Here is a 26,178-nt window from a genome sequence, read left to right as displayed (position 1 = left end):
AGACAAGGAAACAAGTACAGCTTTCTCCAGGACAGACTTCCATGCCTAAGAAACAGATGCTCAAAATGGCCGAAGACCTAATTACTTTGATCAGGGGTTCCCATCCCCCTCCTGATAAGAGGCCTAGGCATGATACTGAATATGATTCCTCTGATCAGGTTTCCATTTTCTCTGACTCCTCTTCAGAACAGAGATACTCTATTCCTCCATATGAGGATTCTGATGCTGAAGAATCTGTTCCTTCAGCTTCTCCTCCTGAGGATTACTCATTTGGGGAAACCCTGCATACCATGAGGGAGCATTTCCACTGGGAGAGCCAAGATTATTCAGATTCGAAGAAAAGGCTCAGAGACTTTCTTCTTCTACCTCAGCACCGACCTCTTGCTATTCCACCTGTTCTAAACATTGTAGATGATGTATTTTCAGAGTCTGGCCTGTCTCCCGACTCTTTACCTCCTGCACCTGTTAAGCCAGACAGATACTACAGGGTTCCAGATTCTCATAAATTTCTATATAAAAACCCTGCTGGTGACCCAGAAACTATTTCTCTGGGTCCCAAAGGGGTCAAGGCTGCTACTGCAAAAAAACCTGTCCCCTCAGATAGAGATTCTAGGGCACTGGACAGATGGGGGAAAAAGTTTACACTTCTGCTACCTTGGCTGTAAGGGCTTTAAATTGTCAATTTCATATGTTTGAATATCAGCAATACTTAATGTCTCTGTTAAAACAGAAAATGTTGACAAATTCTGAATGTTCTGAGAACAAGGAATTGCAGGATTTATTGCATGCGGCTGAACAAGTGGGAAAACATACTTTGCATTATGGTTATGATTCACTGGAGGCCTCTTGCAGGGCCGCTGTAACAGGTTCTGTTATTAGAAGGCATGCTTGGTTAAAGGAACAGACTCTGCCTGATCATGTTAAAGCAAAATTATTGGATGCTCCATTACAGCATGATACTTTGTTTGGTGTTAAGGCAGAAGAGGTGTTGAAGAAAATGGAGGATAAAGCTAAATCTATGCAGACAGTGAAGGATTTCTTACAGGTACAGCCACCCAGATTTAGCAGGAACTGGCTTTCTAAGAATTGGTCCTTTCCCATGTCAGACAAGCCACAAAGAGGCAGATACAGACACCCTAGAGGCAGACAACAGCCCCAGGGCTCATACAGGCCCAAACAATGGGGTGCATTTACCTCCAAAAGCAGAGAAGACAAATCACAGCCATATAGGAAACAGTCCCAATGACTTCCCTCTGCCAATGCCAAGCATTTATCTTTTGGCAGCACCCTTAGGGGGAAAGCTAGCACTTTTTTCACAAAATTGGCACACGATCACCCAGGACAAATGGGTCCTTAATATAGTCTCTCAGGGCTACAGGTTCCACTTTCACACCCTTCCAAAGGCAAAAGGTATGCCAGACCTGCCACACAGGCAGAGGCACAAAAACTAGTTTCATCTCTCATGGACATGAGGGCTATTCAGCTAGTGCCACAACAAGAGCAGGGACAAGGATTTTACTCGAGGCTTTTCTTAGTACCAAGAAAGGACAAAGCCTGGAGACGAATTCTGGACCTGTCTATGCTAAATACTTTTCTGGACGTTCCGAAATTCAAAATGTTGACTCTGCAGCAGCTTCTGCCCATGCTGGGCAAGAAGGCTTGGATTGTAACTTTGGACCTTAAAGAGGCATACCTGCATGTCCCAATCAGACAATCTTGCAGAAGATACCTCAGATTCATAGCTGGCTCAATGCACTACCAATTCTCTGCACTGCCCTTTGGCTTATCTACTGCGTCCAGGGTCTTCACAAAATGCCTGGCACCAGTAATTGCATTTTGCAGACAAAGAGGAATTTAAATATATCCCTACTTGGATGACTGCCTTATTCAAGCAGCGACCAAAGACATTCTACTAACGCATCTGGCGTTTGTAAAAAGATTACTAATTTGCCTAGAGTACACAGTAAACAAAAAGAAATCAAAACTAGTACCCTCTCAAGAGATAATATTCCTGGGTTCAAGCTTAAATACAACTGCCCATATGGCTTATCTCACGCCAGACAAACAAAGGCAACTGACTTCTTACTTCGAAAGCATGGCAACAAAGACCCAGTTATCTGCAAGAAAAATTCTGCAGGCTCTGGGCTACATGGCCTCCTGCATTCTGCTAATTCCATATGCAAGACTGCATATGAGGAGACTACAATGGTATCTAAAAAGTGTTTGGACTCAACATTGCCACAGCCTGTAATCATTAATTTCACTCATTCCCTGCCTGCAACAGGAGTTTCGATGGTGGGCACAGGCCTGTCACCACAACAAGGGACAGCCATTCACTTTAACCACAGCCAGGCAAACACTAACAACAGATGCATCAGATTATGCCTGGGGGGCCCACATGGCAGGAAAATGTATTCAGGGCACATGGCCCCCAAGCCAAAGGCATCTTCACATCAATCAAAAAGAGATACTAGCTGTACAAAAGGCCCTGCCAGCCTTCAAGGACCTACTTCATCCAGGACAGCTGCTGATAAAGACGGACAGCACCACAGTTATGTGGTACATAAACAAGCAGGGGGGGCACACATTTCTCCCCCCTCTGCAGACAAGCCATGATTTTGTGGAGTACAGCATTGACCTACCAAGTACACCTGCAAGCACAATTCCTGCCAGGAAAAACAAATGCTCTGGCAGACTAACTAAGCAGAAACCTCATGGATTCTCACGAGTGGAAACTAGATCCACAAATCTTCAGCATGATAACAAGGAAATGGGGATGCCCAGACATAGATCTTTTTGCCTCCCCTCACAACTTCAGAGATTCTGCACAAGGACTTATCACAAACAAGCTTGGAAAGTGGATGCCTCGTCATTCAGCTGGAACAACCTTACAGTATATACCTTTCCTTCACTGCCTCTCCTCCCCAAGGTACTCCTAAAGGTCAGAGAAGCCACAAATTGTATTAATTGCCCCAGATTGGCCACGCCAACACTGGTACCCAATCCTAAAGAGCTTGTCCCAAGGCCCAGCCTGGACATTGCCTCAAATTCCTCATTTACTGACCCAACAAAACAATCAGATCCTGCACAGCCAACTCAGAACACTAAATCTAGCTGTATGGCAGATAGTGTAACCATTCAGAATACACCTCTCTCTAAAGCGGTTATGGATGTTATTTTGGAGGCCAGGAGGCCCAGCACCAGAAAATCTTATGCAGAAAAATGGAAGAGATTCTGTGCTTGGAACCAGGCACAAGGAATTGACACACTTGTTCCAAATGTTCCTCGGATTTTACAATATCTAACTGAGATGCTGGACAAAGGCCTATCCTTTTCATCAATTAAGATCCATGCCTCTGCCATTTCAGCTCATTACAATACAGACCCACCTATTTTTTCACATCCATTGCTTAGGCAGTTCCTCAGGGGAGTCTCAGAGTTACAGGCATTAATGGCTGTGGAACCTTTTATTATCTTCCATCCGGACAGGGTTTCTCTAAGGACAAACCCAACATTTATGCCTAAGGTAGTGTCCAGTGTGGCTCTTAACCAAACCATTCATTTGCTTACTTTTTTCCCAAACCCACAGAATAAAGGGGAGAGACTTCTGCATTCTTTGGACATACACAGACAGCTACACTTCTACGTGGACAAAACTAAAGCTTTCAGAAAGACTGAGCAACTTTTAGTGTCATATGCTGCAGGATCACAAGGAAAGGCTATCTCAAAGCAGACTATTTCAAAATGGATAGGACACTGCATTCGTTTCTGCTATTCACAACATGGCAAGTCAGTGCCTAAGGGCATTAGACCACATTCTACCAGGGCAGCAGCCACCTCAGCAGCCTAGCTCAGAGGAGTACCACCCAAGGATATTTTGGAGGCTGCAACTTGGACTTCAGTGCACACTTTTACTGAGCACTACCACTTACCTCTTTACTCTAAATCCAGAGCAGGCTTTGCCACTGCAGTTCTGCAGGGCCTTATAGCCACTCCTAATTCTATTTAGACCCAGCCACCCAACCTCAGCTTTGGGATTCAACCCAAGTTTAATGACTGCAACAGTGAAACATGATGAACAGAGTACAGTTGTGTACCTACCATAAATGTAGATGTTCGCGTGTATTCACTGTTGCAGTCCAGGTTACCCACCCACCTTCCCTCTTTCTTTGCTGGGACTTATCTGTACTTCTCTATCCTATACAACCTATGTGGTGTATTTACTTGTAGATGAAGGTATTGTTTATTTTAGTGCATGCTTTTATAAGCAATGTTTTTAGCCTACCCTTTTGGGGGCACCTGACATCTGGGGCAAGAAAAACTGAAGAAAATTCCGTCAGCTGCATCTTTTATACCCCTGGCGCACTGACGTCAGGGAAGAGGCGACAGCAACCGACGCCGGACCAGGACTTTGGAATTCAGGCCAACTGCGGGTAGCCTGCCAGCAGGATAACCCAGGTGTAATGACTGCAACAGTGAATACACTCGAACAGCTACATTTATGGTAGGTACACAACTGTACGTTTTGCTCTGCCCCTGTCATTTACTAGTCAGTACACATAGATTTTTACTGCCTAGTGTGGGACCAAACCTTGACAACATAAGCAGGAGCTGCCCAACATTTGTTAAGATTGGGTCATGTGCCATTCTGGTGCTTAACTGGTTTGTCTTTTTCCCCTGAATACTGGAACGTAATCAGTGCACCACAGTATCCGTTTTGGATGAACATAAAGTGTTTGATATCCACCAAACAACATAACTTTTGTAAGTTAGATGTTTTCAATACAGAAGTAAAAAGATGTTAAAGAACATAAGAGCTCAGAGTCTATATTCCTATGTGGCAGGGAACCTCTGACAGTTCAGTGGTCATATGTAAATACACACACATGCATTTAATATCTATCTAGCGGATGTGTGTGTGTGTGTGTGTGTGTGTGTGTGTGTGTGTGTGTGTGTATATATGTATGTATTACTAATGATCGAAAATCAGCTTGTCACACACACACACACACACACACACACACACTGCTGCCTTTTTTGTGAGCAAGACTGTGGTACAGTGGGGATTAAGGAATTCACCCTTTCTGCACTGTAGTGTGTTCTCAGAGTTGGTATATATAATTATCAGGGGGTGCGGTTGGCTTCCCCCTGAAAAAAAAAATTACTTTGTTCTGTTGTGATTTTTCAATTGCTGGTGATCGATCAGTTGTTTTAGATCACTTGCCTTTTGATATTTTTATTTTTCGATATATGGACAGGCACACGCACATACACATATAAGTGTCTGACAGTTTAGCCACATTACTTACATTGATCCCCAAGTACAGAAAAATGCACACTGAAAGAAGTGCCATCTCGAAACTAAAGTGTATCGAACTGCCACGTATTTGTAGTGCCAGGGATAGAGTTAGTCTAGTTTAAGAGGTGTGTGTGTTTGTGTCGTGTTTAGTATTAGGGTTAGGGATAAAGAATCAGTAGAGCACCCCCACCCCCGCAGTACTCCTGCATGTGTGCTAGCCCCAACTCTTAACTCTAACCTGAGCCATAACACTAATCCTGTCCGTAACCCTAGCACTAAGCAAGATGCACACAACTTACACTAGCCCTAACCTTAACAAAAGAGACTCCCCTTACACTAGCCCCTGGAATACCTTTTCTCATATGTGCTAATCCTAATTATGATTCCCAACCCTAACACTAATACTACCACACATACACACACATTTAGTCTCAAAATAGCAAAACAGTCATTATTTCTGAACATTTCAGCATTCTAATGCATTTGCAGTTGTAATTTATGATGATGTGTGCTTGGAATTGTTCCTTTCATTAGCTTGTTTCCAGTGTAGTGATAGAAACCAGGTATGTACAGTGTCATTCTGTAGGTCATACTGCATACTTTTGAATAGTATAATTGGTGCATTATTGATTTGACCATGTACATTTCATTCAGTGTTTGCAGTTTAAGTAACTTGATCTGTTTCATTCATTTACACTGCCAGCAAGTTATAGTTAGGTGTGCGATTTGCCCAATATTGTACAGTGGGGTAAGAGAAGTTGCCCTTTTTCCCCCCTCTATTATGTGATCTTTGATTTGGTATATTTAAAGTTGCAGGTGTTTTTTGCTTTTTTGATACGGTTTGTGAGTAAGGAATAGAAACAAATAGAAACAAACACAATTTGTGGTAAGTGAGGATGATGTGTTTGAGTTTTTGTGTTAGGATGAATGTCCTTTGACACCTCGGTATGTTAACATATTGCTTTAATTTCTGAAGAAGGTATGTGGCAACCAAATTGCTATAGGATGGATTGGTATTTTGAAGTACTTGCTTAGATGTTCATCGTGTTACCCTGCTGCAGTCATCACACTTGGGTTATCCTGTCATCAGGCGGTCTCGCAGTCTGCCCGAATTCCAAAGTCTTGGTCCGGCGTCAATTGCTGTCGCTTCTTCCCTGACGTCAGTGCGCCAGGGGTATATAAGAGGCATCCAACGCCATTTTCTTCAGTCTTTCTTGCAGCGCGGTGCCTGAAGCAGAAGCAGTTCGCAAGTGCCGGTCGGCCGACACCTGAGATTTTTGAATCGAATTTCAGTCCGAAGTCTTCAAAGCTAAGTACCCTGTTGCGGAACCTTTTCTTGCCTCAGTCCGATGTCAGAAAAAGTTAACAATTGCATTTCTTGTGGGAAGCAAATACCTCGTAAGGACTTTCGTTCTTATTGTATACCTTACCTAAGCCCAGACCACGACGTCACTGGTTGTCGGTTTTGTGCTAGGTTCAATAAGCGAACTATAAAGCGACGCTTTGATTTCACACGACATTACTTCGGTAGGAAATTTAATTACACTATGCCGTCGGAGCAACCGACTACCGGCGTGCATAAAAAACGCAAAGATAAGGACAGGCAGCCTAAATCCAAGCCAGACTCCGAGGCCTCGGCTGGGCCGGTCGCCAGTTCTCCGGTTTTCAGTGAGGCGCCTACACAGCCCCTGACGACCGCAGAATTGGAACCCCAGACCGCTTCGGATTCTCAAGCAGAGAGTTCTAGGCCGACACAGCCATTTTCTTTAGGCCCTACCGACAACATTGCAGAAGGGGAAGCCGATGGGTTGAAACACCTTTGGTTACAGAAGGTGTCTTCAGCCCGACTATTCTCACCATAAAATCTTATGCTAAGCTTAAGACTCCTCTAAAACCAAAAAAGACTGCACAACTGTCCCCACTTCAAGGACCCATGCCTAAGAAACAGATGCTTAAAATGGCTGAAGATTTGAGTTCTTTAATCAGGGGTTCCCAACCCCCCCCAGACAAAAGGCCTAGACAAGGGGAGGATTATGCCTCCTCTGATCAAGTGTCTGTCTCCTCAGGCTCCTCTGAGGAACAGGATTACTATTTTCCCCCTTATGAAGATTCTGATGTTGAAGATTCCATTCCCTCAGCTTCTCCCCCTGAAGACTATTCCTTTGGGGAAACCTTACATACCATAAGGGAACACTTCCACTGTGAAGGTCAGAACTACTCCGACTCAAAGAAAAGGCTCCGAGAGTTCCTTTTACTCCCCCAGCACAGATCACTTGCTATCCCTTCAGTTTTAGACATTGTGGATGATGTTTTCTTAGAATCCAGTCTAAATCCAGATTCTCTGCCTCCTGCTCCAGCCAAACCTGACAGATATTATAGAGTGCCTGACACATACAAATTCCTTTACAAAAGCCCTGCTGCTGACCCAGAGATATTCTCCCAGGGTCCCAAAGGGGCTAAGGCTTCTATGGCTAAAAATCCTGTACCCTCTGAAAGGGACTCCAGAGCACTAGATAGGTGGGGGAAGAAGGTTTACACCTCAGCTACTCTAGCTATGAGAGCACTAAATTGTCATTTTCACATGCTGAAATACCAGCAATTCTTCATGTCTTAGATAAAACAAAAGATGAGCACACACCCTCAACAGTCTGAATTCAAGGATATGCAGGATCTGTTGCATGCAGCTGAACAGGTGGGCAAACATACTTTACAATGTGGATTTGATTCCTTGGAAGCTTCCTGTAGAGCAGCTGTTACTGGGTCTGTTATACGTAGGCATGCTTGGTTAAAGGAACAAACTCTGCCTGGTCATGTTAAAGCAAAGTTACTAGATGCACCCTTACAGCAGGATGTCTTATTTGGGGTCAAAGCAGAAGAGGTTTTAAAGAAAATGGAGGATAAGGCAAAATCTATGCAGACGGTCAAAGATTTCTTACAGGTACAACCCCCACGCTTCAGCAAAAATTGACCAACAAAAAATTGGTCCTTTCCAGCTTCTGACAGACCACAGAGGGGTAAATACAGACGCCCAAGGGGCAGAGGTCAAGCTCATATCCCTTACAAACCTCGCCAATGGGGCACTGCAACACAGAGAAGAGGAGAAGACAGGCCCCGAACTACTAGAAGACCGACACAATGACTTAAAACTGTCTTGGCAGCTCCCTTGGGAGGAAAATTAGCACTTTTTGCAGACAACTGGCGCATCATCACAAAGGACAAATGGGTCCTAAACATTATCTCTCAAGGATACAGATTCCATTTCCACACTTTGCCAAGAGTAAAAGGAATGTCAAACCTGCCACAAAATCAATGGGCAGAGGCTCAAACACAAATTACAGCTCTCATGGACATGAGAGCCATTCAGCTGGTACCTACACAGAAGCAAGGCCAAGGATTTTACTCAAGGCTCTTTCTAGTCCCCAGAAAGGACAATGCATGGAGACCCATTCTGGACCTTTCTATTCTAAATACCTACTTGCAAGTACCCAAATTCAAGATGCTAACACTACAGCAGCTTCTTCCCATGTTGGGCAAGAAGGCTTGGTTAGTAACGTTGGACCTCAAGGAGGCTTACCTGCATGTCCCTATCAGACAAAATTGCAGAAGATACCTCCGTTTCATTGCAGGTTCAACCCATTACCAATTCTCTGCACTGCCCTTTGGCTTATCTACTGCGCCCAGGGTCTTCAGTAATCGCATACTGCAGACAAAGAGGAATTCAAATATACCCATACCTGGACGACTGCCTTATCCAAGCAGAAAGCAAGGACACTCTCTTACAACATCTGGCTTTTGTAAAACACCTTCTAAGTTGCTTAGGGTACACAGTAACCGAGAAGAAATCAAAACTAGTGCCCTCACAAAATATGACATTCCTGGGTGCCAGCTTGAATACAACGGCCCAGATGGCTTATCTGACGCCAGACAAACAACTACAACTAACTCAATACTTCAAAATAATGGCAACAAAGACCTAACTTCCTGCAAAAAAAATTCTGCAGGCCTTGGGCTTCATGGTATCTTGCATACAACTAGTACCATTTGCAAAACTGCATATGAGGAAATTACAATGGTACCTGAAAAGCGTATGGACTCAACACAGCCACAGCTTGGAAACAATGATACCCATCATTCCCTGCCTTCAACAGGAGTTTCTATGGTGGTTCATAGCCTAGTATGAACCTATCTGCCCTAGGGCATTTATAAGCCTAGCCAAAGTGTGTTTGGCTTTTGCCACCCATTTTAAATTAATTTTGCTATGCCCTTTTTCGAGGTTAGTATACTGTGCCTCTGTCTAACAGTGACACAGAAGTGATACCCGGGGTAAACCTACCTTCTCCCATCCACTCATCAAGATTCCTCTTGAAGAGAGTCAATATGGGACTCTGCCTAACCTGGACTGGGATTTTATTCCAGAGTGAAGGGAGCCTCTGGGTTATGAATCTGTCCCTCCAGCATGTCCTGTTTATTTCATTGCTGAGGTTCAAGTCTCTCGAGTGCGTAGCTCAATGGAATTTGGATTTTCTGAGGTGCAGCATGTCCATTAATTCTGGGTTGGACATGGCTTTATACGTCGGGCACAGATCGCCTCTGAGCAGGCGGTATGCCACTGAGTAGAGCTAGAGTTTCTTTAACCGGGCAGCATATGGCATCTGTTTGAGCCCTTTGATCCCCTTGGTGAGGTACTTTTGTGGTCTTTCCAGTTGCTGCAGGTGTCTGGTAAGGTACATCCCAAAAGGGGCATTGTACTCAATTATGGGCCTGATGAGGGATGAGTAAAGAGGCACGATGACCTCTCCTGATCTAGATGTGAATCCCTTCATGATTAGGTGGGCTATATAAAATGTTTTTCTAACCACTTTGGCCACGTGGTTGTCAAATGAAAGATTGCTATCAACTTGGGTCCCCAGGTCCCTAATTACCTCTTCTGTACTTAATGGATTACCACCTGTGTGGTAATTTGTGGGCACTTTGTTTTGCCAAAGGGGATGACTATACACTTTTTGGCGTTTAGCTTGAGGCCATGGCTCTGGCACCAGTTGTCTGTTTCTATGAGGCCCTTTTGGAGGATGCTTGTGTCGGCTGGAGAGGCTATTATATGGCGCCCAGTTTGCAGTCATCTGCGAACTTGGTCAGCCACAGTCCTTCCGTGTTGGCCTGTACCTCCGAGAAATATATACCGAACAAGAGAGGTCCCAGGACTGAGCCTTGTGGAATGCCACTTGTAACTGGTTTGGAGTCTGACATGGCTCCAGCAATTTTAACCATGTGGGTTCTGTCCTTGATCCAGTTTGCAACCCATCTAGTGACATAGGGGTTTATATTTAAGCTGGTGAGCTTATCTATAATGCCCGAGTGGGGTATTGTATCAAAGGCTTTTGCGAGGTCCAGGTAGGCTGTGTGGACCACCTTCCCCTCGTCAATGGCCTTGGTGACTGTTTCAAAGAAATCGACCAGATTTAAGAGGCAAGATCTGCCATTAAAGCCGAACTGGGTAGTATCCAGTGTCTGTAGGTCCCCAATATCTTTATTTATGAGGTCCATGATCGATCCTTTCCATAGCTTTGCAGACCAAGCTAGTCAGGCTTATGGGGCAATAGTTTCCAGGATCCGTTGAGGCACCACCTTTGTGGAGAGGGACCACTGTTGCTGTACGCCACTCTTTGGGTACATATCCTGTAGTAAGGCTGAGATTGAACAGTAGTTTTAGGTTTGGGTTTAGCTCTTCTTGGAGTTCATGTAGTACGCAGCCTGGGACACCATCTGGTCCCATTGATGCTGTGTTTTTTGCTTTGGAGAGGGCGGCTCTTACCTGAGCATCTGAGATGTCAGGGGGGCAGCACTCTGCTGGGATAGATATTTGCCCTTTTGGTGGGGGGGGGGTTGCGCTGAACCTGTCAGCTAGGATGTTGGCAATGTCTGTAGGTTCGGTGTATTTTTTTGTCATTTTGGACTAATTCTGAGCATATCTGGGAATTCCCACCCAGGTTCCTAACAAAACTAAAGAAAGCCGTGTGATTATCCTTAGTGTTCTGTGCAATTTTTCTCTCGGAGCTGGCCTTAGACGATTTTATGAGTGCCCGTAGTTTTTTGCTAATACTGATCAGAGATGCCTTCCCTTTTTGGGATTTTGCTCTATCATGTAGTAGCTTCCTCCTCCTATTGTATAGTTTGTTTATGGCTGAGGTCCACCAGACAGGACATCTGCCTTTGGAGGATTGGGTCTTGGTTTTATTTGGGATTGCATGATCCATGCATTCCTGAAGGTGTTCATAGAATGCGTTTATAAAGGATTCTGCGGTCTGGGCCATATTTTCCGCAGGCCCGGGGGCTTTGAAGGATTCCACCTCGGTTTTGAGGAGTGTGAAATTTGCTTTAGAGAAGTTTTTCACTGTGGTTTTCTGGGCAGGGGGTGGGGTCGGGATGTGAATATCCAGTGAGATTAGTTTATGGTCTGATCTTACCAGTGAGGGATACACTTCTGGTCTTTAGGATAGAGTCCCCATGTTGGTGATGATCAGGTCCAGTATGTTTTCCCCTCTTGTGGGAGGTAACAAGTTGTTCCATAGCATTTGAGTTTGTAAATTCTAGGAACCTTTGGGCTAGGGTGTTGGAGCTAGAGTAATGCTCCCAGTCTATGTTTGGGTAGTTGAAGTCGCCCAATATAATGGTGTTTGGAGAGACCTTCATATTTTCCAGTGTTCTTAGGAAGGCCGAGTGGGGTTCCTGGGTTTGGGAGGGTGGTCTGTAGCAGGCTATAAACTGGAAGGCAGTTTTACCCACTGGTAGTTGCACATGGATAGTCTCTGATGCTTTGTGCTGTGCCACCAACCTGGAGGTGTGGGTATCTTTGATGAATATTGATACTCCCCCTCCTTTTGTGGTTCGGTCCAAGTTTTGGGGCTGAAAAGCATGGTATGAGGTATAACCTGGTAGTGCTGGGGTGCTCTCGGGAGCCTTGAACCAGGTTTCTGTTACTGCACAGATATCGATGTTCTCCATGCTAAGGAGAGCTTTGAGTGCGTGCATCCTGAGGTTTAGACTTCTGGCGTTGAGTAGCATTACTCTTAGTTTCTTATCCCTTGTGATACCTATGGAGGTGGGTTTGTCTTTTGAGCCTTGCCTAAAAAAGGCACTATGGGAGTAGCAAGAGCCTTTGCCAATATCTGAAAGCCCAGGGGTGACAGGTGCAAGCATCGTGGTCACAGACATGTCACCTCAACAAGGGTCAGCCTTTCACCTTACCCCCAGCCAGACAAACTATGACAACAGATGCATCCGACTACGCCTGGGGGCACACATGGCAGGACAGTGCGTTCAAGGCATATGGACTGCAGATCAAAGGAATCTGCACAGCAATCAAAAAGAAATGCTAGCTGTATAGAAAGCACGGACAGCCTTCAAGGACCGCTTACATCAAGGACAGCGTATAATAAGGACAGAGACAACACCACAGTAATGTGGTACATAAACAAGCAAGGGGGTACACACTCCTACCCTCTATGCAGGCAAGCAATGACCTTGCGGAACACAGCACTGACGTACCAAGTTCAATTACAAGCACAATTCCTGCCAGGAAAAAAGAACACATTGGCAGATGACCTAAGGAGGAACATCATGGATCCCCACGAGTGGAAACTGGATCCACAAGTATTTGCAGTGATAACTCAAAAATGGGGGCACCCAGACATAGACCTGTTTGCCAACTCCCAAAACTATCAGCTATCAAAATTCTGCACAAGGACATTCCACCATCAAGCTTGGAAAGTGGAAGCCCTCTTATTCAGTTGGAAAATGTTGACAGTATATGCCTTTCCTCCATTGCCCCTTCTCACAAAGGTGCTGCTGAAAGTCAGGATGAAGAGACCCCGAATGATACTCATTGCTCCAGACTGGCCACGCCAGCACTGGTACCCACTACTAAGGAACATGGCTCACGGCCCACAATGGATTTTACCACAAATCCCTCATCTGCTCACACAGCAAGACAGCCAGATTCTACACAGCCAGCTCAAAACCTTAAATTTGGCTGCATGGCAAATCACCTAAGCAACCAGCCAGTTCCTCTTTCACAAGCTGTTATGGATGTCATTCTGGAGGCCAGGAGGCCAAGCACCAGGAAAGCCTACTCAGACAAATGGAAAAGATTTTGCGCCTGGAATCAAGCTAAAGGCCAAAATACCCTTGAGCCGGACATACCTCAGATTCTACAATATTTAACTGAGATGTTAGACAAAGGACTTCTTTTTCATCTATTAAAATCCACGCCTCAGCTATTTGAGCTCACTACAACACGGATCCTCCCTTATTTTCACACCCACTTCTAAGGCAGTACCTCAGAGGGGCCAAAAACATTAGGCCTCCCAGGAGAGCACCAACACCAACTTGGGACCTCAACTTTGTTCTGGAAAAACTTACGCTGCCACCTTTTGCGCCAGCTTTCTCAACTGATTTACAGTTTATATCATGGAAGACTGCCCTGCTGCCAGCAATTACTTCAGCCAGAAGAGTCTCAGAGCTACAGGCACTAATGACAGTAGAGCCTTTCCTCATTTTCCATCAAGACAGAGTTTCTCTACGAACTAACCCCTCCTTTATGCCAAAGGTGGTATCCAGTGTGGCTCTAAATCAAACCATCCATTTACCTACCTTCTTCCCAAATCCACAGAACAAAGGAGAAAGACTCCTGCATTCCTTGGACATTCACAGGCAACTACGTTACTACTTGGATAAAACTAAGGTTTTCAGAAAATCTGACCAGCTTTTTGTATCCTATGCTACAGCATCACAGGGTAAGGCTATCTCAAAACAGACCATTTCCAAATGGATAGGACATTGCATACGTTTTTGCTACACCCATCATGGAAAACCAGTTCCTGCAAGCATAAGGCCCCACTCAACCAGTGCAGCTGCTACATCTACTACCTTCCTCAGGGGGGTACCAACCAAGGATATTCTGGAAGCTGCAACTTGGAGTTCAGTACACACCTTCACCAAACGCTATCACTTACCACTTTACTCTAAGACTAGAGCTGGCTTCACCACTGCAGTTTTGCAGGGCCTTCTAGCCTCCTCTAACCCTGTTTGACTCCACCTCCCATCCTTAGCTTTGGGATTCAACCCAAGTGTGATGACTGCAGCAGGGTAACACGATGAACATAGTACAGTTTTGTACCTACCATAAATGTAGATGTTCGAGTGTTCACCCTGCTGCAGTCCAGGTTACCCTCCCTCCATCCCCTCTGAGCTAGCTGGACTTATCTATACCTTTCTATCCTATACAACCTCTGTGGTGTATTTGCTTGTGCCTGAAGGTATTGTTTTATTTTTATATGTACATTTTTATATAGCAATATATATATTGCCTACCTATTGGGGGCACCTGACATCTGGGGCAAGAAAAACTGAAGAAAATGGTGTTGGATGCCTCATGTATACCCCTGGCGCACTAACGTCAGGGAAGAAGCGACAACAACCGACGCCAGAATAAGACTTTGGAATTCGGGCCGACTGCGGGACCGCCTGACGACAGGATAGCCCAAGTGTGATGACTGCAACAGGGTATACACTCGAACATCTACATTTATGGTAGGTACAAAACTGTACTTTTTCCTATTTGGAAGTGCGGATTTGAAACATATTCCTAGAGCCATCTTGCTTCTTCTTTCAGGACACCACACACAAAAAGAACATGGGCACTCACCCATATTACTGTTGGAGAAAGCTCACTGATGGGGACTTCTGAGTACTTCATCATATATGGACTTATGGGGTCATCTAGAAGATGCTACTGAGTTCAAACTAGAAATCTTCATGATATTTCTTTCCATCAGACTGTTACTTGGAGCATAATTATGCCATTTATGTAGTAATAGTTATGCATTTGTTACATTTAAGGTGACTGTCACTGCAGTCTCTAAGGCTGGTTGTGACGCAATAAGAACCCTTCATATGCCTAGAGATCGAGAAGGTTAAACCTCATCAGACTGTCTGCGTAATGGTACAGAAGGCCAAAGCCCTGATTGACTAGTAATCCCAGACATTCTAGGGTCCTGTAAGAGAAGGGTAGAAATGAGAGGCTGATACTGGCCGACACATCCTAGAGGTATTGAGTGGTCCAGCTTGCTGAATTTCTAGCATCTGGAGAGAGAGAGGGACAGACAGAGAGAGAGAGATATGCAGCATATGGACTGGGAATGTAGTCATGGATTTCCAAATTATGTTTACTGTGAAAGTCTTCTTGGAGTGGGTGTGGGGGATGTCACACTCACAGAGGTAATCATTGTTTCATAAGTTCTTACTAAACTTATGTCCAAGGAGAATATAGAGAGGTTCAGCCACATAACCCAGTCTGATGACCACTTTGCAGCCAGCTGTCATTGCAATGACTGGGAATGAACAGGTACTGGCATGCAGGTTAAGATGGCCAACAAACATGAAGAGAGGAAAAGGACATAAAAATGTAGATTATGGGTTGGGGGCTGCTGGCTTTTAGTTTTGCATTGTGGTCCTCCTACCTTGGGAGTCATGTGAACATTGTGTAGCAATAATTACACAGTCCCTTTTCAGTGGTGACTTTGGAACAATGTCTGGTTAAGTCACTTTATCAGAGTGACACAGTACACAAATGAAGGCTGTTGGAGTCAAACCCAAGCCTGCTGCCAGATCTAAGTATTATAGCACGTAGCCATAATCCTTTGCACCAAGCTGCCTTCAACAGGTTGGATTTTTTGCAAGTTACGTACCAGTTTCATTTGAATTCATTCCTTTTCAGACCGACCTGTGTGAGCTTGTTCTGTTTTTGTGTCCCTGTCAGCGCATACAGGAGTTTTTGACTTTTAAGTTGGTGAGAAATATCCTGTGGGCATTGCCAGATCCCATTCTCATGCTTCATCTTTGGGCATAATAGTACTAGCACAGGAGAGCAGAGTATACCAAGAAGGGAGAAAATGTTATCTTCCTCTATGAGTTCCTTTTAGAATAGTTGGACACTTGATGTTTATTTGCTTTGTCAGTCTCAGTGGATTTAAGAACACACTAAAACAGAGCAAGGTGCTGATATATCTGAAGATAACATGAGTTGCTCTTTGCCTGGTCCCTGGAGTTGAAAGTTACAAAACATTTGAAGTAAACTACCATATACATCCAGATTGGATACTCCCTCCTTTTTTCCTTCTGTCTTTGCCCTTGCTGTCTGTTAATCATCAGCCACCACCTTGTAATTGTCCCATTCATTTATCATCTAGGTAGGGGTTGAATAGATGGGACCATCATTCAGGCAACCATCTATGGTAACAAGATTTGTTTTGCATTCAACCCTAGTTCCTGCCTAAATCCAGCACACCAGGAAAGATACATGCAGGGGGCTGACCATAGTGGCTGACCCCCCCTCATTTACAAAACAGCTGCTCCCTCCAAGCATTTCTGCCCCCCCCCCCCGCACATGTGGTAGTTTCTGAGGTCACAACCAGGGGAAATCACAGACCGCACTGTGCCCCAGAGTGCATGCAACACACACATACCCAACCCACCCACCCAAGAATGACAAGCAGGCCACGACACTCCACTTCTCCCCTTCCCTGCCTGGCTCCTCCAGTGTCAGGGCCTCTAATTGAACCCCAGTCACTTGGGTTGCAGTCCTGGCTGCATAACTCTGACACAGAGCCAGGCTTGGATTTTTCCTGTTTTTATACTCATTGTTAACCTATTTATCCAGTGGTGTGGCACCTAGCAATCTTCTTTCCTGGACTGGCTAGTCAGTCTCAATAAGAGGCCCATGTAAGTGTTAGGAAAGCAACCCCACACTTTTCCTGTATTATCTTGTATAGGTTCAACTTAATTTGAGGAATATTCCAATCCAGCTGATTGCTTGATCCATTCAGTCTTAAATCTGATTGGATTGCACTTTGGTTATATATGGCCACAGCTTTTCCTCTGGCATTATGCAGCCACACTTCTATGCAGGCTACTGGAGAGCCATTTTGTGGCTGATGGAATTGAGTGATGTGGCACTCCCCGCCTTATTTTTTTTCTTTTACATACCTTATGTTCCCAGGTTTCATAAAAGCTACAGCCATCTTCTACCTGTATCTCTTCACCCCCCCCCCCCCAAAAAAAAAAATCATTGCTACCTTTGCCATTCTCCTGTTTTTTTTTTCTCCCCTACATGTCTGAGGATTTACTCAGGGCTATGGATCCCAAAATAGAAGATGTACTTTCCCCACTATCCTTTCTTCAGCTGGAGCCTCCCAGTACTAGGCAACATTCTGACAAGTGTTTCTCTCGAACTTACAGCACTCCAAACCCACTCCAGCCCCCTCCATCAAAGCCCTTCTATCTCGTAGCCATCACCCATTTGAACTTCGATTTTAGCACCAGCAAACCCCAGTTTTGTATTGGACCAGCAGGACTGTTTCCACTGCCTGGTGGCCTGTTGTCCTTGCTTGGCCCCACACATTTCACTGGTCATCTTGCCCCATTGAACTGTACCCGACTGGCTATCCATTCATTCTTTCTGATTGGTTGATGGCTTCTTAGCTACTCATTATGATTAGTGTGGCATTTGCAAGTCCTTATCCCAAGTGGTGGTTTCAGACTGAGGATGTTTTTGTAATTGTCTGTTTCTTCATATTTAAAGCTTAAAATCTGTAAAACTTTATAAATTATATTTATACTTTGTAAAGTTTTGTACATGGTTACTAAAGGCTGTCTGAAGAAGTCTTACAATTAGTGTGGAAGTAATGACGGTGCTTTGTTGTAAAATAAAGGCTTTTTGTTTCTTTTTCAGCCATCATGTTTTTATTTTTAGTTGATATGTGCACGCAGACGTGCATGCATGCATGCATGCAAAAGCGCATACACATAAATAAGCATGTTTATTCACAATTAACCTTACAAGAGTTGTCCACCACAAGCACTCGGTGCCAGAGCAAGTCTTTTTAAACTCAAAGGGGAACTGAAGCCAGTTCATACCAATTTTATATGTATAGGATCCTTGTGCCACATTTCATCAGTACTTCTGTTAGTGCAAGATCATGTTTGGTCTTTGCAGGACATGAACAGCAGTTAAGTGGTCAGAGCAATGCATTTTCTCTGATAAATAAACCAAATTGTTTATTCCTACATTGACTTCTCCCCGATATCTGCCATTTCTGGTAAATTCCTTGGTTGCACACTATTATTTCAAAGAATGCTATACAGAGACTGAACAAGATGGAGAACCATTTCACTTATGTTTTCTTTAATATGTAGGGCACAAAGTGTTACAGTACTGTTTGGGAAACAAATGATATTCGTTTGGCGTTATTTAAAATACACTTTTGAAGTGTTTTTTTTTTTTTTAATATAAGAAATTTAGCTACACGTTGAAGGCACCCTGGCATTCATTTTCAAATTATAGATGTACACATCACAAGTAGATATTATTCTGTTCAAGAATGTCTCAATTTTCAGGTCCTGATTTTTTTTTTTTTATTTATTTTGGTTTTGTAGGGTACAAAGTTATGGATAATAATGGAGTACCTTGGAGGTGGCTCTGCTTTGGATTTGGTAAGTTCTATAAATTTAATTACCAATTTCCATTGTGGCTGTAGTTGTCTATAATTAAATTAACTGTGTGTTTGCAGAGTTTCCAGTACAGCAAGTTAAGCAGCAAATTGTTAATTTTTCAAAGGTGCACACTGGCAACGTATGGTTTAAATGAAGGTGCATATTTTTCAGTGACTGTAAAGGTGTTTTATATAGGTATGTACACACAGACAGGAGACATAGTTCCATAATGCCTTTCAGTTAAGAGCACATGCCTTTGACCCCCATAAAACTATGATAGTCTTCGTGTTTCACTGTTGCAGTCATCAAATTTAAGTTATCTGCTTGCAGTAGCCCTCAGTCAGCCTGATTATCAAAGTCTTGGGTCCTGCGTCGGTTGCGGTCTCATCTTCCATGACGTCAGGTAGTCAGGGGTATAAAGCATGCAGCTGATGCCATTACATCAGTCTTTCTTGCCGTGCGGTGCCCGAAGCAGAAGCAGTTCGCAAGTGCCGGACAGCCGACTCCTGAAATTTTTGGTTTCGAGTTTCAGATCCGAAGTCTTAAACTAAGCTAGTACCCCATTGGGGATCCTTTTTTCTTGCTCTAAACCGATGTCAGTAAAAGTTAACAATTGTATTTCTTGTGGAAAGCAAATACCTCAAAGATTTTCATTCGTACTGCATTCCTTGCTTAGGCCCAGACCCCGACGTACCTTGCTGTCGGTTTTGTGCCTTATTCAAACCTTGTACTATTCATCATCGGTTCATTTACGCATCTAAATATTTTGGTACTCAGTTGAATTATCCAGAAATGGCTTCAGTAAGCAACCCGACTACCGACATCCTGAAAAAACGCAAAGATAAAGACAGACTGCTTAGGTCCAAAGCTGCCAACGACGCTTCTCCTAAGCTAGTCGCCAGTTCACCGGTACTCAGTGAGGCACTTTCGCAGCCCCTGATACCCGCTACTTCAGATTCACAGGCCTCTACTGAGACCCATTCGGAGTCTGGTGTGCCGCAAGATGCTTCTTCGACTGTGGAACCTGCGGATGTTTCTACCTTGGATGGGTCCGGAGCCGCTGTGCAGGCTCCGGCTTCTGAGTGTGTATTCAGGCTTTATTAAACCGACGCCATCTTCTTCTTCAAGGTGTAAAACTCTATCCGTGCCCAATAAACTGATGCCCAGACCGCATGGTCAGGCACCTATGCCTAAAAAACAAATGATAAGAATGGCTGAAGACCTTATTACTCTAATCAGGGGAAGCCGTCCTTCCCCCTCTAAGAGACCTAGGAGTGATTTTCCTTCTGTTTCTTCTGATCAGGATTCTGAAATTTCTGTTTTCTCTGATGACCAGGACCCTTGTCTACCTATGAGGATTCTGATGCAGAGGACTCCATTCCCTTTGCTTCCCCCTTCAGAGGATTTCTCCTTTGGTGAAACCTTGCATGCTCTTGGAAAGCATTTTCGCTGGGAAAGCCAGGATTACTCTGACTCCAAAAAGAGGCTTAGGGAATTCTTACTCCTGCCTCAACACAGGCCTTTAGCTATTCCGCCTGTACTGGACTTTGTAGATGATGCCTTCTCGATATCAAACCTGGCCCCTGACTCTCCTGCTCCCAGAAAACCTGATAGGTATTAGAGTACCTGACTCTCACAAGTTCCTCTTTAAAAATCCTACTGCAGATCCTGAGATCATTTCACAGGGACCCAAGGGCATTAAGGCTACTACTGCTAAAAATCCTACCCCCTCTGATAGAGATTCCAGGGTGCTGGATAGATGGGGTAGGAAGGTATACACTTCTGCAACCTTGGCCATTAGGGCTTTAAACTTCCAGTTTCATATGTTAAAGTATCAGCAGCATATTATTGGATTGCTTAAACAGAAAATGATGTTGATTCCTGACTGTGCTGAAAATAAAGATTTATAGGATTGAATGCGTTCTGCTAAACAAGTTGGAAAACATACTTTGCAATGTGGTTTTGATTCATTAGAGGCATCTTGCAGGGCTGCTGTCACTGGATCTGTACTTAGAAAGCACGCTTGGCTTAAGGAGCAATCTTTGCCAGATCATGTTAAAGCTAAATTACTGGGATGCTCCTTTAACCAAGACCGCCTGTTTGGCAGCAAAGCAGAAGTACTTAAAAAGATGGAGGAAAAAGCTAAATCTATGCAAACTGTTAACGATTTCCTGCAAGTACAGCCTCCCAGATTTAGTAGGCATTGGCCCTCTAAGAATTGGTCTTTTCCTGCCTCTTCCAGGCCTTCTCAGTCCAAACCCAGAACCAGCAGAACACCCGGGCTTCAGTCCCAAGGTACTCACAGGCCTAAGCAGTGGGGGGCTCCCACTTCCAAAGCAGTGAGTAGTAAGACTCCCCCCATGGTAAACTGTCTCAATGACTTAACTTTAAACCTTCCAAGCCCTGCTCAACTGACGGTTCCTTTAGGGGGAAAGATTGCCCTGCATGCAAATAATTGGGAACTCATTACCCAGGACAAATGGGTTTTAAATATAGTTTCCCAAGGATACATATTCCACTTCCACTCCTTACCCAACCCCAAATGGTTGGTCAGAACTACCCCAAATCAGTGGGCAGAGGCTCAAAAGCAAGATGTTCATCGTGTTTCACTGTTGCAGTCATGACTGTAGGGTTCTCCCCTGTCGGCAGGCAGTCCTCGGTCGGCCAGAATCCCAAAGTCTGGGTCCGGCGTCGGCTGTTCAACCATGCTCCCTGACGTCAGAGCGCCAGGAGTACAAAGCTGACAGCCGACGCCATCTTCTCCAGTCTTTCTTGCCGTGCAGTGATAGCAGTTCGCAAGTGCCGGTCGGCTGACTCCTGATGATTTTTTCTGATAAACTTCAGTCCGAAGACTTTCTTCTCCACTCAAAGCTAAGTACCCCGTTGAAACTTTTCTTGCTCCAGTCCGATGTCAGAAAAAGTTAATAATTGTATTTCATGTGGGAAGCAAATACCTCATAAGGATTTTCATTCTTACTGTATTCCTTGCTTAGGCCCTGACCACGACGTAGCTAGTTGTCGGTTTTGTGCTAGATTCAGTCAGTGTACAATTAAACGAAGGTACGATTTTGCTTTTCATTACTTCGGTAGGCGCTTTAACTACAAAATGTCGTCAGATACAGTTCAAGCTACCAGAGTTCACAAACGTCGCAAGGATAAAGACAGGCCTCCGAGGTCCAAATCTGACGATAGCGCACAAGAGGAGCCAGCTTCAGGTTCGGCCTTCGTCAGTGAGGTGCTTTTGCAGCCCCTGTCGTCGGCCATTTCAGAACCGATGGCTGAAATGGACTCTCATGAGGAGCCGACCAGGCCTTTGAATATTTCTATTGCAGGACATTCGGACAATGCTCATTCGGATGGGTCCGGAGCCGCTGTGCAGGTACCGGCTTCCGAAGGGGTTTTCAGGCCTACTCAGCTTCTAATAAAGGCAAAGCCAAAGACAAAGGCAAAGACTCCTTCTAAATCAAAGACTACAACACAGGCCTCTTCTGAACCGGCTCCCAAGTCACAGAAACAGTTACTCAAGATGGTGGAGGATTTACTTACTATGATTAGTGGTTCACATCCCCCTCCAGATAAAAGGCCAAGGCAGGATGTTTATTATGATTCCTCTGATCAGGCTTCTGTTTCTTCAGTTTCTTCTTCTGACCAGGAATATTCTTTCCCTCCTTATGAGGATTCTGATGCTGAGGAATCCATTCCTTCAGCTTCTCCCCCTGAGGATTTCTCTTTTGGGGAAACTTTGCATGAAATGAGGGAACATTTCCACTGGGAAGGTGACTCTTTTCCTCTTGCTCCTGTTAAGCCTGATAGATATTACAGGGTTCCTGATTCCCACCAGTTTAGTACAAGGCTAGCTGCCCTTGTGAGCCATTTCTCAGGGTCCTAACTTTAAACTGTCAGTTTCATATGCTGAAATACCAGCAATTTATCTTGTCTGTTTTAAGATTCAAAGCTTACTTCCATTTCTGCCTGTGCAGATAAGGAAACACCTTAACCATTGCATGCCACAGAACAAGTTGATTTCTTACAAGTACAGCCACCAAAGCCCCTCCCGGGAAAACTCTTTTTTTCAAAATTGGACTCATATAACCCAAGACAAGTGGGTTCTGGATGTGGTTTCAAGAGGTTACAAATTCCATTTTCATACCCTGCCAAGGCCAAGCGGATGGCCAGACCTTCCAAAACATCAATGGACAGAGGCCTTAAACCAGGTGGAAGCTCTTTTGGCTATGAAATCCATAGAACTGGTTCCACTTTCAGAGATGGGACAAGGTTTTTACTCAAGGCTCTTTCTAGTCCCCAGGATGCAAAACTCATGGAGACCCATTCTGGATCTGTCAGTCTTGAACACCTTTCTAGAGATTCCAAAATTCAAGATGCTTACCCTACAGCAGCTACTTCCAATGCTGTCCAAAGATGCATGGATGGTAACTTTGGATTTAAAGGAGGCATATTTACACATTCCCATCAGGCAGGAACGCAGAAAATACCTCAGGTTCAAGGCCGGATCGAGGCACTTTCAATTCTCTGCACTGCCCTTTGGATTGTCCACTGCGCCCAGGGTCTTCACCAAATGCCTGGCTCCAGTAGTAGCTTACTGCAGACTCAAGGGGATTCAAATTTACCCTTATCTGGACGATTGTCTAATTCAGGCAGACAGCAAGGATGTCTTACTCCAGCATCTAGAATTTGTACAGAACCTCCTCAAGTTCCTGGGATTCTCTGTAAACATAAAAAAGTCAAATTTGACACCCTCACAACAGATAACTTTTCTGGGTGCTCTTCTAAACACCACAACCCAGATGGCATTTCTGACATCCGAAAAACAATTACAGCTGGCTTCAACTTTCAAAACCTTGGCAACTTTAACTCAGCTATCTGCAAGGAGATTCCTGCAGGCTTTGGGCTACATGACCTCCTGCATCCTTCTCGTACCATATGCAAGACTACACATGAGGAAAATACAGTGGTACCTAAAAAGTGTATGGTCTCAGCATTGCCACAGTTTAGACATACTGATCTCCGTCCTTCCTTGTCTTCAAAAGGAATTCCTTTGGTGGTCCAGGGCATGTACTCTAAACAAAGGGAAACCCTTCTGTCTGCCTCCTGCCACTCAGATTCTAACCACGGACGCCTCGGACTATGCTTGGGGAGCCCATTTTCAGGGCAACTGTCTGCAGGGCCTTTGGACAAAGGATCAGAAGCACCTGCATTTCAATTTAAAGGAAATGTTAGCCGTTCAGAAAGCTCTAATGGCCTTCATGAATCTTCTACAACCAGGACAACTACTAATACGGACAGACAGCACCACAGTTATGTGGTACATAAACAAGCAAGGGGGATCTCATTCCTACCCCCTTTGCAGACTAGCCATGGATCTATGGAACACAGCTCTAGCTTGCAATCTGGACCTTCAAGCTCAGTTTCTACCAGGGAAGCAAAACTTCCTGGCAGACAGTCTGAGCAGAAACCTTTCGGATCCACACGAGTGGATGCTGGACACCGAAATATTCAGGATGATAACAGCAGTCTGGGGATGTCCTCACATAGACCTCTTTGCATCCCATCTCAATCATCAACTACAGAATTTTTGCACCAGGACTTTCCGCAAAGAAGCTTGGAAAGTGGATGCCCTGTCATTCAGTTGGAGAAACCTCTCGGGATATGCTTTTCCACCTCTTCCTCTTCTTCCACTGGTATTATTAAAGATAAAACAGGACAAGCCCAAGATGATAATCTTGCTGGGCCCAAATTGGCCTCGACAGTTTTGGTACCCAACTCTAAAAAACCTATGTCTGGAGCCCCCTTGGGTTTTACCTCAGTCTCCGAACCTTCTGTCCCAACGTCAGGGTCAGGTTCTACACTCCCATGTCAGAACTCTCAGCCTGGTGGCGTGGTTAATCCAGGGCCTTTGATTTCTTCTTTCCTACCCAAGCAGGTTATGGATGTCATTTTAGAAGCCAGACGTCCTAGCACTAGAAAATCTTATGCAGGAAAATGGAAAAGATTTTGTTCCTGGATGCAGGCTCAGGATTCTGATCCTCTTCTTCCAAACATTCCTTTAATTTTACTTTACTTGACAGATCTCTTACATAAGGGTCTCTCTTTCTCTTCCATTAAGATACATGCCTCTGCTATTTCCGCTCATTATAATACAGACCCTCCATTCTTTTCCCACCAGCTCATGAGACAGTTTCTCAGAGGAGCTAAGAACTTAAGACCTCCTAGATCTCCTCCCATTCCTGCTTGGGATCTCAACTATGTTTTGGAAAAACTAACCTTGCCTCCTTTTGAGCCTGCTGCTTCTTCTGACATCAAGTTTTTATCTTGGAAGACAGCCATCCTGTTAGCCCTAACCTCTGCCAGGAGAGTTTCAGAGTTACAAGCTCTTATGGCTGTGAAACCTTATATTATTTTTCATCAAGACAGGGTGTCTTTGAGGACTAATCCTACCTTCATGCCTAAGGTGGTTTCCAAAGTGGCTTTAAATCAAACTATCCACTTGCCAACTTTTTCCCCACTCCTCAAAATAAAGGGGAAAGGATCTTACATTCCTTGGATGTACACAGACAACTACGTTTTTACCTGGATAGAACCAAGGACATCAGAAAATCAGAACAATTGTTTGTTTCTTATGCTTCAAGTTCCCAAGGTAAAGCCATTTCAAAACAGACCATTTCTAAATGGATTGCTCATGGAATCAGATTTTGTTATTCACACCATGGAAAGCAAATCCCAGGGAGTATACGGACTCATTCCACTAGAGCTGCTGCCACTTCTGCGGCCTTCCTCAGGGGAGTTCCTACCAAAGACATTTTGGAATCTGCAACTTGGAGTTCAGTGCATACTTTTTCTAAGCACTACAATCTACCTCTCTACTCTAAGTCTAGGGCAGGCTTTGCCTCTGCAGTCTTGCAGGGCCTTTTAGCCGCCCCTTCTACTTTGACCACCTCCCTTTCATTCTGCTTTGGGATTCTACCCTACAGTCATGACTGCAACAGTGAAACACGATGAACATAGTACAGTTGTGTACACCTACCATAAATGTAGATGTTCGAGTGTCTTCACTGTTGCAGTCTGCCTCCTCCTCCTGTCCCCTCTTATTTTTACCTTTGTGTGGGTTCCTTTTTTCACCATTCTTCTGAGGTGTATTTGCAAAGGATATGGGACCTTTGTCATTTTGGGACTCCTGACATCTGGGGCAAGAAAAACTGGAGAAGATGGCGTCGGCTGTCAGCTTTGTACTCCTGGTGCTCTGACGTCAGGGAGCATGGTTGAACAGCCGACGCCGGACCCAGACTTTGGGATTCTGGCCGACCGAGGACTGC

General features: G+C 44.5%; 1 protein-coding gene across 1 annotated transcript in view; it reads left to right on the top strand.

Moving 5' to 3' along the window:
• The window catches only part of LOC122802388 (serine/threonine-protein kinase 24), a 1,288,879-nt gene that overhangs the window by 557,594 nt on the left and 705,107 nt on the right, over positions 1 to 26,178 (top strand). Inside the window, exon 3 of the mRNA XM_044072014.1 lies at positions 18,791 to 18,847. Coding sequence (XP_043927949.1) covers positions 18,791 to 18,847 — 57 coding nt within the window. The remainder of the gene's footprint in view (positions 1 to 18,790; positions 18,848 to 26,178) is intronic.

This window comes from Protopterus annectens, chromosome 5.part0 (assembly GCF_019279795.1).
Source record: "Protopterus annectens isolate FY-2018-M chromosome 5.part0, PAN1.0, whole genome shotgun sequence".
NCBI classification, from domain to species: domain Eukaryota; kingdom Metazoa; phylum Chordata; order Ceratodontiformes; family Protopteridae; genus Protopterus; species Protopterus annectens.
The sequence above is the reverse complement of the archived record's forward strand: the minus strand, read 5'-3'. Positions and strand labels throughout refer to the sequence as shown.